This window comes from Coregonus clupeaformis, chromosome 9, assembly GCF_020615455.1.
Source record: "Coregonus clupeaformis isolate EN_2021a chromosome 9, ASM2061545v1, whole genome shotgun sequence".
Lineage (NCBI taxonomy): Eukaryota > Metazoa > Chordata > Actinopteri > Salmoniformes > Salmonidae > Coregonus > Coregonus clupeaformis.
The window spans coordinates 12431502-12445579 of record NC_059200.1 but is presented as its reverse complement, the minus strand read 5'-3'; the positions used below and the strand labels follow the sequence as shown (position 1 = coordinate 12445579).

General features: G+C 43.0%; 1 protein-coding gene across 1 annotated transcript in view; it reads right to left on the bottom strand.

Annotated features, from left to right (window-relative positions):
- Positions 1-3971: 3971 nt before the first annotated feature.
- Positions 3972-14078, bottom strand: part of LOC123491595 (muscle, skeletal receptor tyrosine protein kinase-like) — an 83036-nt gene continuing 72929 nt past the window's right edge. The window contains exons 16-19 of the mRNA XM_045222750.1: positions 8378-8526; positions 6595-6785; positions 5591-6272; positions 3972-5278 (exon numbers count right to left, since the gene is read on the bottom strand). Of these exons, the coding sequence (XP_045078685.1) occupies positions 3972-5278; positions 5591-6272; positions 6595-6785; positions 8378-8526 (2329 nt within the window). The remainder of the gene's footprint in view (positions 5279-5590; positions 6273-6594; positions 6786-8377; positions 8527-14078) is intronic.

Below are 14078 nucleotides of genomic sequence, written 5' to 3'. Positions count from 1 at the left end.
CTGAAACTAGATTATTTCATTCTGATTGTTGATTTTAAATCCCAGATTGGAGTGCCGCTGAACCTGCTGTTATAAACTCTCTTTTGCACTTTACACTGTTTTAATTTCCATAATTCTTATTTTTTTATGTAGCGTTAACTATGCATGCTGCTTTGCTGACCAGCGCTCTTGGATAAGAGATGTATAAATCTCAATGTGACCTCTGCTTAAATAAAGGATAAATAAAATAAAAATAGGAGCCCTGTAGGGAATGTAGATGGAGTAGATGTAGATATGTTTACATTACATTACAGTACATTACAGTACATTATGGTACATTACATTACATTACAGTACATTACAGTACATTACATTACATTACATTACAGTACATTACAGTACAGTACATTACATTACAGTACATTACAGTACATTATGGTACATTACAGTACATTACAGTACATTACAGTACATTACAGTACATTACAGTACATTACAGTACAGTACATTACATTACAGTACATTACAGTACATTACATTACAGTACAGTACATTACATTACAGTACATTACAGTACATTATGGTACATTACAGTACATTACAGTACATTACAGTACATTACAGTACATTACATTACAGTACATTACATTACAGTACATTACAGTACAGTACATTACATTACAGTACATTACATTACATTATGGTACAGTACAGTACATTACAGTACATTACATTACAGTACATTACATTACAGTACATTACAGTACATTACAGTACATTACATTACAGTACATTACATTACAGTACATTACAGTACAGTACATTACATTATGGTACAGTACATTACATTACAGTACATTACAGTACATTATGGTACATTACAGTACATTACATTACATTACAGTACATTACAGTACATTACAGTACATTACATTACAGTACATTACATTACAGTACATTACAGTACAGTACAGTACATTACAGTACAGTACATTACATTACATTACAGTACAGTACATTACATTACAGTACATTACAGTACATTATGGTACATTATGGTACATTACAGTACATTACATTACATTACAGTACATTACAGTACATTACATTACGGTACATTACATTACAGTACATTACAGTACAGTACATTACATTACAGTACATTACATTACATTATGGTACAGTACAGTACATTACAGTACATTACATTACAGTACATTACATTACAGTACATTACATTACAGTACATTACAGTACATTACAGTACATTACATTACAGTACAGTACATTACATTACAGTACATTACATTACATTACAGTACATTACAGTACATTACAGTACATTACATTACAGTACATTACATTACAGTACATTACAGTACAGTACATTACATTACAGTACATTACAGTACATTACATTACAGTACATTACAGTACAGTACATTACATTACATTACAGTACATTACATTACATTATGGTACAGTACAGTCTACTTTGTAATGTATGATGGTTTATTTGAGATGAGAATACTAATATAATAATAATAATAATAATAATAATAATAATAATAATAATAATAATAATAATAATAATAATAATGTAGCAAATACAATATTATTTAAACAGTCAATATCAAACCACAATTTTGAAAAAGATCACAAGCCTTTTAAAGCATTTTATCATATCAATCAATAATTGTGTGCTGATCTCACAAGTTTAATTCCATTTCATTCTGAATAATAATACATTGTCACAATACACAAGTCAACACCGAAACCAAGCTACTCCCCATTTAAATACATTCACACTTGAATTCAAACAGCTTATAAGAAGAGATTTGGTGCAAATTCAAATGGACTAATGTTAACCTAGAATGATCACTAACCAGTCAACGTTCTATCACAGTTAGCTCAAGTCTATGAGAATCACTGTATGTAAACATGCTATTTTGATTAAGTATACAAGATTTAAAAAATGATAAATAGTACAACATAATGAGAATGACAATTAGTCTAAAAACAACACAAACAATAAAGGTCCTGATTCAGACTTAAGAAATCTATTCATTTTTTACACATTTGGATTTAAGCACTTCTCAGTAGTTGGTATTCAGACTTACCTTCTGTGGTGTGGCTCACACAGAATAAATTGAATTCAACCACTGAAAATCCTCCCACTTGCTGGCCTACACATTTTCTCGTGGGGTTTTCATTTAATAGGGTTTTCAGTACATTTATCTAAAGTCAACCCTTTAAATACGGTGTACCTTTAATTCTCTCGACAGACTAACAAGATTATATATGGAGAGAACATTTCAGAATAGGAATCAATGAAAGAAAACAAATACAGTACATGCATGTTTGTCTCCGTTTCAGCACCAATTGGTAGATTTAAAAAATACTCTGATCTTGTATATTATTTAGGGTTAGGAAAGAATTTATGAATAATAAAAATACAGGTTTGGAGAGCCTTTACACACAAAGTGGTTTGATTCATCCTGAAATCCATGAAATACTGGAAGGTGAGAAATGTGTACAATAGGGGTTGAACAGTAGTCGTATAAATTAATAATATAAATATATAAAAAACTGCTACGTCTGTGTTCCATAATGATTCAAATAGGCTACATGTCCCAAAGTCTAATATGATCCACAAATGTTAGCGACGCTCAGTTACAACTTACGAGGACAGAGGAAATAAAGGAAAATGGAATGATGCAAAAATAAATGTGAGTGTATAGCAGAATGTAGAATGTACTGACGGTGTAGGTCTGAAACTTGTCAGGTTCAGACCTACAGAAGCCTATAGCTGGTGTCTCCAAATTTCATCCACGCAAATTATGAGGGCACACAACTAAAATTTGGAATAAAGGCACAGCTATTTATATCCTATTCCACTGTGGAAAAGGGGCCACAATACATGTCATTTTATGATTTCTAGTTTGCTTCCATATGGCTCATTTCACGTTAGTCTCCAGGGATCTTAAGGAAACATTTTCTAAAACAATTGCTATGTGTATTTACAATACACTTCTCCAAACAGAGTACTAATTTATAGATCTAATCAATTGCTCTTATCAATTTGTAAATGACAGTGCATGGAGAACGCTGTTATTTCTATCGGAAAAAGAGAAAGTTGATGTTTTTTCCACTTGGAACCGGCATGTTCACTTGACCTTATTAAAAGGTTTCCTCACGCGTAAAGATGGTGATATTATGATGGAATGAAGTCAGGGTCAGAATACGGCGTATCTGTAGACACACCTTTTTATTCGATCGCAACCCCAAACGAATAGCAGGTGAATAGCATGCTATTCTCATGTTTAAGTTCAAGGTCAGAATACATGGAGATATATATGATGTTGAGAGAGTTCAAGGTCAGAATACATGGAGATATATATGATGTTGAGAGAGAAGGGCATAGAAAGGGAATTCAGTTCCATTTACGCTTAAATCAGGTCGGAATCGTCCCCAAAGTGAATATGTTCCATTGTTGGAATATTCTGCTGAACCTATTTGAATGATGACATATTGGCAGTATATGTTTAAATGATTTTAGCTAAGTACTGAATGAACTGACTGTACTAACTGTACATTCCCTCTCTCTAATCTTTGTAATCTGCCACTAGCTTCCAGGTCATAGATGCTGCAGATGAATGGATGAATATATTCCCATGGCTTGATAACCCACAGTCACACTCAGTCTATTGTTTCAACTCCTCATAATATTTAGGAAACGTGGATTAATGTGTAACACCTTCCCTGTTTTAGCTGCAGCTCTGTCTCAAGAAGTCCATCTGTGGTTGTTTCCAGGTGTGGGAGTTGACGTGGAGAGGTGAGACAGTCTGAAGAGAAGCAGTAGAAAATGAAGAAGACTTCCTCTCTGATATCAGTCTCTCCTAAATATCAGTTTATCTTGGCACTAGACTCAGTTAATGTCATTTCATCAGAGTCTCTGCCCCTGCTGAAGGCCAACACCATTAATGTCAGCCTCACCCTGTATCAGTGGATATCAACCATGATGACCCTGTCCTGACCAACATGATGTGAGTCTGTGATGAGACAGGATCCAGAGGTCTGTGATGAGACAGGATCCAGAGGTCTGTGATGAGACAGGATCCAGAGGTCTGTGATGAGACAGGATCCAGAGGTCTGGGGTGGGACAGGATCCAGAGGTCTGTGATGAGACAGGATCCAGCGGTCTGGGGTGGGACAGGATCCAGAGGTCTGTGATGAGACAGGATCCAGAGGTCTGGGGTGGGACAGGATCCAGAGGTCTGTGATGAGACAGGATCCAGAGGTATGTGATGAGACAGGATCCAGAGGTCTGGAATGAGACAGGATCCAGAGGTCTGGGGTGGGACAGGATCCAGAGGTCTGGGGTGGGACAGGATCCAGAGGTCTGGGGTGGGACAGGATCCAGAGGTATGGGGTGGGATAGGACCCAGAGGTCTGGGGTGGGACAGGATCCAGAGTCTGTGATGAGACAGGATCCAGAGGTCTGTGATGAGACAGGATCCAGAGGTCTGGGGAGGGACAGGATCCAGAGGTCTGGGGTGGGACAGGATCCAGAGGTCTGGGGAGGGACAGGATCCAGAGGTCTGGGGTGGGACAGGATCCAGAGGTCTGGGGTGGGACAGGATCCAGAGGTCTGTGATGAGACAGGATCCAGAGGTCTGGGGTGGGACAGGATCCAGAGGTCTGTGATGAGACAGGATCCAGAGGTCTGGGGTGGGACAGGATCCAGAGGTCTGTGATGAGACAGGATCCAGAGGTCTGGGGTTGGACAGGATCCAGAGGTCTGTGATGAGACAGGATCCAGAGGTCTGTGATGAGACAGGATCCAGAGGTCTGTGATGAGACAGGATCCAGAGGTCTGTGATGAGACAGGATCCAGAGGTCTGGAGTGGGACAGGATCAGAGGTCTGTGATGAGACAGGATCCAGAGGTCTGGGGTGGGACAAGATCCAGAGGTCTGTGATGAGACAGGATCCAGTGGTCTGGGTGGGACAGGATCCAGAGGTCTGTGATGAGACAGGATCCAGAGGTCTGTGATGAGACTGGATCCAGATGTCTGTGATGAGACAGGATCCAGAGGTCTGGGGTGGGACAGGATCCAGAGGTCTGGGGTGGGACAGGATCCAGAGGTCTGGGGTGGGACAGGATCCAGAGGTCTGTGATGAGACAGGATCCAGAGGTCTGGAGTGGGACAGGATCCAGAGGTCTGGGGTGGGACAGGATCCAGAGGTCTGTGATGAGACAGGATCCAGAGGTCTGGAGTGGGACAGGATCCAGAGGTCTGGAGTGGGACAGGATCCAGAGGTTTGTGATGAGACAGGATCCAGAGGTCTGGGGAGGGACAGGATCTATTAAAACCACCAATGACTACATTTGAGGAAGGGCTCTATTCAATCCGCATCGCGGAAGTTCAGCTTTACAACCTGATTTAAATTTTAAGGCAATGTTACCGTGTTAGTGGAGACTGCATTCACGGTAAACGCTGCATATGTCAGCTCAATCGGAAATAACCGTAACATTCAGCTTCAGCTTAACAAATTGAACAGAGCCCTAAATGTCTGTCAGTTTGCAGTATCAATCAATCTGCACCAGCCCCGGGCACAGGGCAGGGTGGGCAGGGAGGTGGGCCCTGCCAGGGTGGGCAGGGTGGTGGGCCCTGCCAGGGTGGGCAGGGAGGTGGGCCCTGCCAGGGTGGGCAGGGAGGTGGGCCCTGCCAGGGTGGGCAGGGAGGTGGGCCCTGCCAGGGTGGGCAGGGAGGTGGGCCGGAGCTCTGGTGGCAGCATGGCTTTCCTCTGCTCCGGCGTCGGCATGGTCGTCCGTAGCGTCTGCTCCAGGATACGGTGGATACTACTGAAGCTGGGTCTGTCTGTGGGGCGTCCGCTCCAACACAGTCTCATCAGATTGAACAGCTCTTCAGGACAGTTCTCAGGGCAGGCCAAGATGTGGCCGTCTCTAACGTAGTAGATGACCTCCTCATGGGCCATGCCGTAGTACGGCTGCATGCCGTGGGAGAAGATCTCCCAGAGAACGACCCCGTAGGCCCACACGTCCGACTCCGTCGTGTAGCGGTTATAGAAGATGGACTCTGGGGGCATCCAGCGTATGGGGATAGCATCGTTCTCATTGGCCTTGTAGTAGTCAGCAGAGTAGATGTTTCTGGATAATCCGAAGTCGGCGATCTTAACCACCATCTCCTTTCCTACCAGGCAGTTACGGGTCGCCAGGTCGCGGTGGACGAACTTGCGTTCGGACAGGTAGGCCATGCCCGCCGCCACCTGACAAAGAAACCAAGAGAGTTAGCTCGTTAGCATTAGTCGTCACACAAACAATTTTTTGTTAGCATGGCGGCTAAATGTCCCATGTTTTCCTATAGGAAATGCTAACAGTTCCCTGTCTCACTATTAAGTGTCTTTTGGTGTCAGTTTGTCATCTAGTGTTACCATAGCTGCTAAGTGTGACATGTTTTCCTATGTGAAATGCTAATAGTTCCCTGTGTTAGTAACAAGTGTCTTAGCCTCAACCTGTCTGTTAGCATGGTAGCTAAGTGTGACATGTTGTCCTATGTGAAATGCTAACAATGCTAACGTGTATTTGCACCTGCTTGGATATGAACAGTTGGTCTTCACAGCATAGTGGACCCGCCTCCAGCTCAGAGGAGAAGCTATGTCCTGATAGGCTGGCCCGGCTGCGCTGCTGGTCGGGGCCACAGCGTCGCAGGTACTCGTTCAGGTCTCCATGAGCCATGTACTCAAACATCAGACACATGGGCTTCCCCACCGCACACACACCTGGGAGGGACGACACATGCACACACACACACACACACATACGCTAGCGTCAAGCTAGTAAGCCAAAAACCTCATAGCATACAAACCAAATATATCCCAGATAGATTGGCCTCTGTGATTTCTGATGTAAACATATGTGTAACCAGAATAACTACGGTGTCACTGCGACTCTGGGATTGTTTCCGGAGACTGGGGAGGGGGGATGTGATGCATGGTTTGATGTTCTACAGCAGTGGTCCCCAACTCCGGTCCCCGTGTACTATGTTTGGGGTGGTCAAACAAACAAAATCACCTAGCAGCCTGAATATGTTGGCGTGGTCAAACTAACTCACCTAGCAGCCTGAATATGTTGGCGTGGTCAAACTAACAAACTCACCTAGTTGCCTGACTATATTTGGGTGTCAAACTAACTCAACTAGTTGCTTGAATATGTTGGGGTTGTCAAACTAACTAGCTCACCTAGTAGCCTGACTATGTTGGGGTGGTCAAACTATCTCAACTAGTATCCTGACTGTTGGGGTGATTAAACTAGGTAACTCACCTAGCAGACTGACTTTGTTGGGGCGGTCAAACTGACTGACCTAGTAGCCTGACTATGTTGGGATGGTCAAACTAACTCACCTAGTATCCTGCCTATGTTGGCGTTGTCAAAATAACAAACTAACCTATCAGCCTGACAATGTTGGGTGGTCAAACTAACCCACCTAGTAGCCTGACTATGTTGGGGTGGTCAAACTAACCCACCTAGTAGCCTGACTATGTTGGGGTGGTCAAACTAACCCACCTAGTAGCCTGATTATGTCAGATTGGTCAATATAACTCACCTAGTAGCCTTACTATGTTGGGGTGGTCAAATTAACTAACTCACCTAGTAGCCTGACGATGTCGGGGTGGTCAAACTAACTAACTCACCTAGTAGGTTGACTATGTTGGCCTGGTCAAACTAATTCACCTAGTACCCTGATTATGTTGGGGTGTTCAAAATAACTCAACTACTAGCCTGACTTTGTTGGATTGGTCAAACTAACTCACCTAGAATCCTTATTATGTTGGAGTGGTGAAACTAACTCACCTAGTACCCTGACTGTGTTGGGGTGGTCAAACTAACTCACCTAGTACCCTGACTGTGTTGGGGTGGTCAAACTAACTCACCTAGTACCCTGATTGTGTTGGGGTGGTCAAACTAACTCACCTAGTACCCTGACTGTGTTGGGGTGGTCAAACTAACTCACCTAGTACCCTGACTGTGTTGGGGTGGTCAAACTAACTCACCTAGTACCCTGACTGTGTTGGGGTGGTCAAACTAACTCACCTAGTACCCTGACTATGTTGGGGTGGTCAAACTAACTCACCTAGTACCCTGACTGTGTTGGGGTGGTCAAACTAACTCACCTAGTACCCTGACTGTGTTGGGGTGGTCAAACTAACTCACCTAGTACCCTGACTGTGTTGGGGTGGTCAAACTAACTCACCTAGTACCCTGACTGTGTTGGGGTGGTCAAACTAACTCACCTAGTACCCTGACTGTGTTGGGGTGGTCAAACTAACTCACCTAGTAGCCTGACTGTGTTGGGGTGGTCAAACTAACTCACCTAGCAGCCTGACTATGTTTGGGTGGTCAAACTCCGCCATGAAAGCAGCTTCTCTCTGGAAGTCATTCTGCATGTCGGCCGACGCTTCTTCCTTCAGCATCTTCACTGCTACCATGGTGAAGGGTTGGATGTGCAGGAGACCTGGGGCTCTGAAGAACAGACCAACACAATGGTAACAATACTCCCCCACCTTACCCTAATCCATCACTGTTACCATGGTGATGGACTGGAGACCTGGGGCTCTGGGGAGACAGGGAGATAGGATAAACTTTTCCCCATAACATTATATAGTAGAGTGCCTTCAGAAATTCTTCACACTCCTTGACTTTTTCCACATTTTGTTGTGTTCCAAAGTTCGATTAAAATTGATTTAATTGTAATTTTTTGTCAATGATCAACACGAAATACTCTGTAAAGTCAAACATAAAATAAAATAAAAACACTAACATATTCAAACCCGTGAGTCAATACATGTTAGAATCACCTTTTGCAGCAATTACAGCTGTGAGTCTTTGTCAAGTTGGTTGTTGATATTTGCTAGACAGCCATTTTAAGGTGTTGCCATAGACTTTCAAGCCGATTTAAGTCAAAACTGTAATTAGTCCATATAGGAAAAGTCAATGTCGTCTTGGTAAGCAACTCCATTATATATTTGGCCTTGTGTTTTAAGTTATTGTACTGCTGAAATATGAATTTGTCTTCCACGATCTGTTGGAAAGCAGACTGAACCAGCTTTTCCTCTAGGATTTTGCCTGTGCTTAGCTCTATTCCGTTTCTTTTTATGACAAAAAAAACCTCCCTTGCCAATGAAATACATACCCATAACCCGATGCAGCCACCGCCATGATTGAAAATATGAAGAGTGGTACTCAGTGATGTGTTGTGTTGGATTTGTCCAATACATAATGCATTGTATTCAGGACATGAAGTTTGCCACAGTCTTTTCAGTTTTACTTTAGTGCCTTCTTTCAAACAGGATGCATGTTTTGGAATATTTATATTCTGTACAGGCTTCCTTCTTTTCACTCTGTCAATTAGGTTAGTATTGTGGAGAAATGAAAATGTTGTTAATCCATCCTCAGTTTTCTCCTATCACAGCCATTAAACTCTCTAACTGTTTTAAAGTCACAATTGACCTCATGGTGAAATTCCTGAGCGGTTTCCTTCCTCTCCGGCAACTGAGTTAGGAAGGACGCCTGTATCTTTGTAGTGACTGGGTGTATTGATACACCATCCAAAGTGTAATGAATAATTTCACCACGGTCAAAAGGATATCAAATCAAAAATCAAATCAAATCAAATGTTATTTGTCACATGCGCCGAATACAACATGTGTGGACCTTACCGTGAAATACATATGTATTCACCCCCTTTGCTATGAAGCCCCTAAATAAGATCTGGTGCATCCAATTACCTTCAAAAGTCACATAATTTCTTAAATAAAGTCCACCTGTGTGCAATCTAAGTATCACATGATCTCAGTATATATACACCTGTTCTGAAAGGCCCCAGAGTCTGCAACACCACTAAGCAAGGGGTACCACCAAGCAAGCGGCACCATGAAGACCAAGGAGCTCTCCAAACAGGTCAAGGACACATTTGTGGAGAAGTACAGATCAGGGTTGGGTTATAAAAAAATATCAGAAACTTTGAACATCCCAGAGCTTTTTGGCCATCAAGGAAAACGCTATGTCTGTTGCAAACCCAACACCTCTCATCACCCCGAGAACACCATCCCCACAGTGAAGCATGGTGGTGGCAGCATCATGCTGTGGGGATGTTTTTCATCGACAGGGACTGGGAAACTGGTCAGAATTGAAGGAATGATGGATGCCGCTAAATACAGGGAAATTCTTGAGGGAAACCCATTTCAGTCTTCCAGAGATTTGAGACTGGAATGGAGGTTCACCTTCCAGCAGGACAATGACCCTAAGCATACTGCTAAAGCAACACTCGAATGGTTTAAGGAGAAGCATTTAAATGTCTTGGAATGGCCTAGTCAAAGCCCAGACCTCAATTCAATTGAGAATCTGTCGTATGACTTAAAGATTGCTGTACACCAGCGGAACCCATCCAACTTGAAGGAGCTAGAGCAGTTTTGCCTTGAAGAATGGGCAAAAATCCCAGTGGCTAAATGTGCCAAGCTTATAGAGACATACCCCAAGAGACTTGCAGCTGTAATTGCTGCAAAAGGTGGCTCTACAAAGTATTGACTTTGGGGGGTTGAATAGTTATGCACGCTCAAGTTTTCTGTTTTTTTGTCTTATTTCTAGTTTGTTTCACAATTTTTTTTATTTTGCATCTTCAAAGTGGTAGGCATCTTGTGTAAATCAAAAAAATCAAATGATACAAATCCCCCAAAAAATCCATTTTAATTCCAGGTTGTAAGGCAACAGAATAGGAAAAATACCAAGGGGGGTGAATACTTTCGCAAGCCACTGTACATACGGTCACTGTGGGGACGACATTGTCGACCTGACAGAGCTTAAGAGGATCTGCAAAGATGAATGGGAGAAACTCAGATTGTAGTGTCATTCCCAAGAAGACTCGAGGCTGTAATCGCTGCCAAAGGGGCTTCAACAAAGTACTGAGTAAAGTGTCTGAATCTTTATGTAAATGTTATATTTCATTTATTTATTTTTATTATTATTTTTGTCTAAAATATATACTGAATAAAAAAAAAAAAATGCAACATGTAAAGTGCTGGTCCCATGTTTCATTAGCTGAAATAAAATATCTCAGAAATGTTCCTGAAGCACATAAAGCTTATTTCTCTCAAATTTGTTTACATCCCTGTTACTGAGCTTTTTTTTTTTGCCAAGATAATTCATCCACCTGACAGATATCAAGAAGCTGATTAAACAGCATGATCATTACACAGGTGCACCTTGTGCTGGGACAATAAAAGGCCACTCTAAAATGTGCAGTTTTGTCACACAACACTATGCCACAGATGTCTCAAGTTTTGAGGGAGCGTGCAATTGTCATTCTGACTGCTGGAATTTCCACCAGAGCTGTTGCCAGAGAATGTAATATTCATTTCTCTACCATAAGCTGCCTCCAACATCGTTTTAGAGAATTTGTGAATCCATCCAACTGGCCACAGAACCGCAGACCACGTGTATTGCGTTGTGTGGGTGAGCGGTTTGCTGATGTCAACGTTGTGAACAGTGCCCCATGGTGGAGATGGGGTTATGGACAATAAGCTATGGACAATTAATACAATTGTATTTTATCAATGGCAATTTGAATGCACAGAGATACTGTGACGAGATCCTGAGGCCCATTGTTGTGCCATTCATTCGCCACAATCACCTCATGTTTCAACATGATAATGCACGGACCCATGTTGCAAGGAGCTGTACACAATTCCTGGAAGCCGAAAATGTCCCAGTTCTTCCATGGCCTGCATACTCACCAGATATGTCACCCATTGAGCATGTTTGGGATGCTCTGGATCGACGTGTACGACAGCGTGTTCCAGTTCCAGCCAATATCCAGCAACTTCACACAGCCATTGAAGAGGAGTGGGACAACATTCCACAGGCCACAATCAACAGCCTGATCATCTCTATGCAAAGGAGATGTATCGCGTTGCATGAGGCAAATGGTGGTCACACCTAACCCTAACCTGTATTCCCAGTCATGAAGACTAACCCTCTCCCTAACCTGTATTCCCAGTCATGTAGACTAACCCTATCCCTAACCTGTATTCCCAGTCATGAAGACTAACCCTATCCCTAACCTGTATTCCCAGTCATGAAGACTAACCCTATCCCTAACCTGTATTCCCAGTCATGTGATATCCATAGACAAGGGCCTAATGTGACTTGGCACCGGTGAAGATGGCAGCCTCGAGACTATCTCTTAGGAAACTTTGCGGTATTTTGTTTTTTTATGTATTATTTTTTTACATTATTAGCTCAGAAAGTGTTTTGTATCATTACATACAGCCAGGAAAAACTATTGGATATCAGAGCGGCGGTAACTCACCAGATTTATGACCAGGAATACGACTTTCCCGAAGCTTTGTTTGCTATCTCCAGGGCAATTGAACTGATTCCAGCGGCTGACCCAAAACAGCGCCGGCGGAGGAGAGGTCTGGTGGTTCGACTTAGGAGGCGCGCACACCACCCACCGCTTCCAAGTATACTACTCGCTAATGTTCAGTCTTTGGATAACAAAGTCGATGAGCTCAGGGCAAGGATTTCTTTCCAGAGAGACATCAGGGCCTGTAACATACTTTGTTTCACGGAAACATGGCTCTATGGGGATATTCTGTCGAAATCAGTCCAGCCAGATGGCTTCTCAGTTCATCGTGCAGACAGAAATAAATATCTCTCCGGGAAGCAGAAGGGCGGAGGTGTGTGTTTCATGATTAACGACTCATGGTGTAATTGTAGTAACATACAGGAACTCAAGTCCTTCTGTTCACCCGACCTAGAATACCTCACAATCAAATGCCGACCATATTATCTCCCAAGAGAATTTTCTTCGGTTATAGTTACGGCCGTGTATGTACCCCCTCAAGCCGATACCACGACGGCCCTCAAAGAACTTCTTTGGACATTATGCAAACTGGAAACCACATATCCTGAGGCTGCTTTTATTGTAGCCGGGGATTTTAACAAAGCAAATTTGAGGACTAGGCTGCCGAAGTTCTATCAACATATCGACTGTTGTACTGGGGCTGATAAAATCCTCGACCATTGCTATTCGAACTTCCAGGATGGTTATAAGGCCCTCCCCTGCCCTCCTTTCGGCAAATCTGACCACGACTCCATTTTGGTCCTCCCTTCCTATAGGCAGAAACTCAAACAGGAAGTACCCGTGCTAAGGACTATTCAACACTGGTCTGACCAATCGGAATCCACACTTTTGATCATGCGGACTGGGATATGTTCCGGGTAGCTTGCGAAAATAATTTAGACGAATACACTGAAACGGTGACTGAGTTTATCAGGAAGTGTATAGGAGATGTTGTGCCCAATGTGACTATTCAAACCTAGCCTAACCAGAAACCGTGGCTAGATGGCAGCATTCACGCAAAACTGAAAGCGCGGACCACCGCATTTAACAATGGCAAGGTGACTGGGAATATGGCAGAATACAAACAGTGTAGTTATTCCCTCCGTAAGGCAATCAAACAGGCAAAACATCAGTATAGAGAACAAAGTGGAGTCGCAATTCAACGGCTCAGACATGAGACGTATGTGGCAGGGTCTATAGACAATCACAGACTACAAAAGGAAAACCAGCCACGTCGCCAACACCGACGTCTCGCTTCCAGACAAGCTAAACACCTTCTTCGCCCGCTTTGAGGATAACACAGTGCCACCGACGCGGCCCACTACCAAGGACTGTGGGCTCTCCTCCGTGGCCAACGTCAGTAAGACATTTAAGCATGTTAACCCCCGCAAGGCTGCCGGCCCAGATGGCATCCCTAGCCGCGTCCTCAGAGCATGTGCAGACCAGCTGGCTGGTGTGTTTATGGACATATTCAATCTCTCCCTATCCCAGTCTGCTGTCCCCACATGCTTCAAGATGGCCACCATTGTTCATGTACCCAAGAAAGCAAAGGTAACTGAACTAAATGACTACTGCCCCGTAGCACTCACCTCTGTCATCATGAAGTGCTTTGAGAGACTAGTCAAGGATCATATCACCTCTACCTTACCTGTCACCCTAGACCCACTTCAAT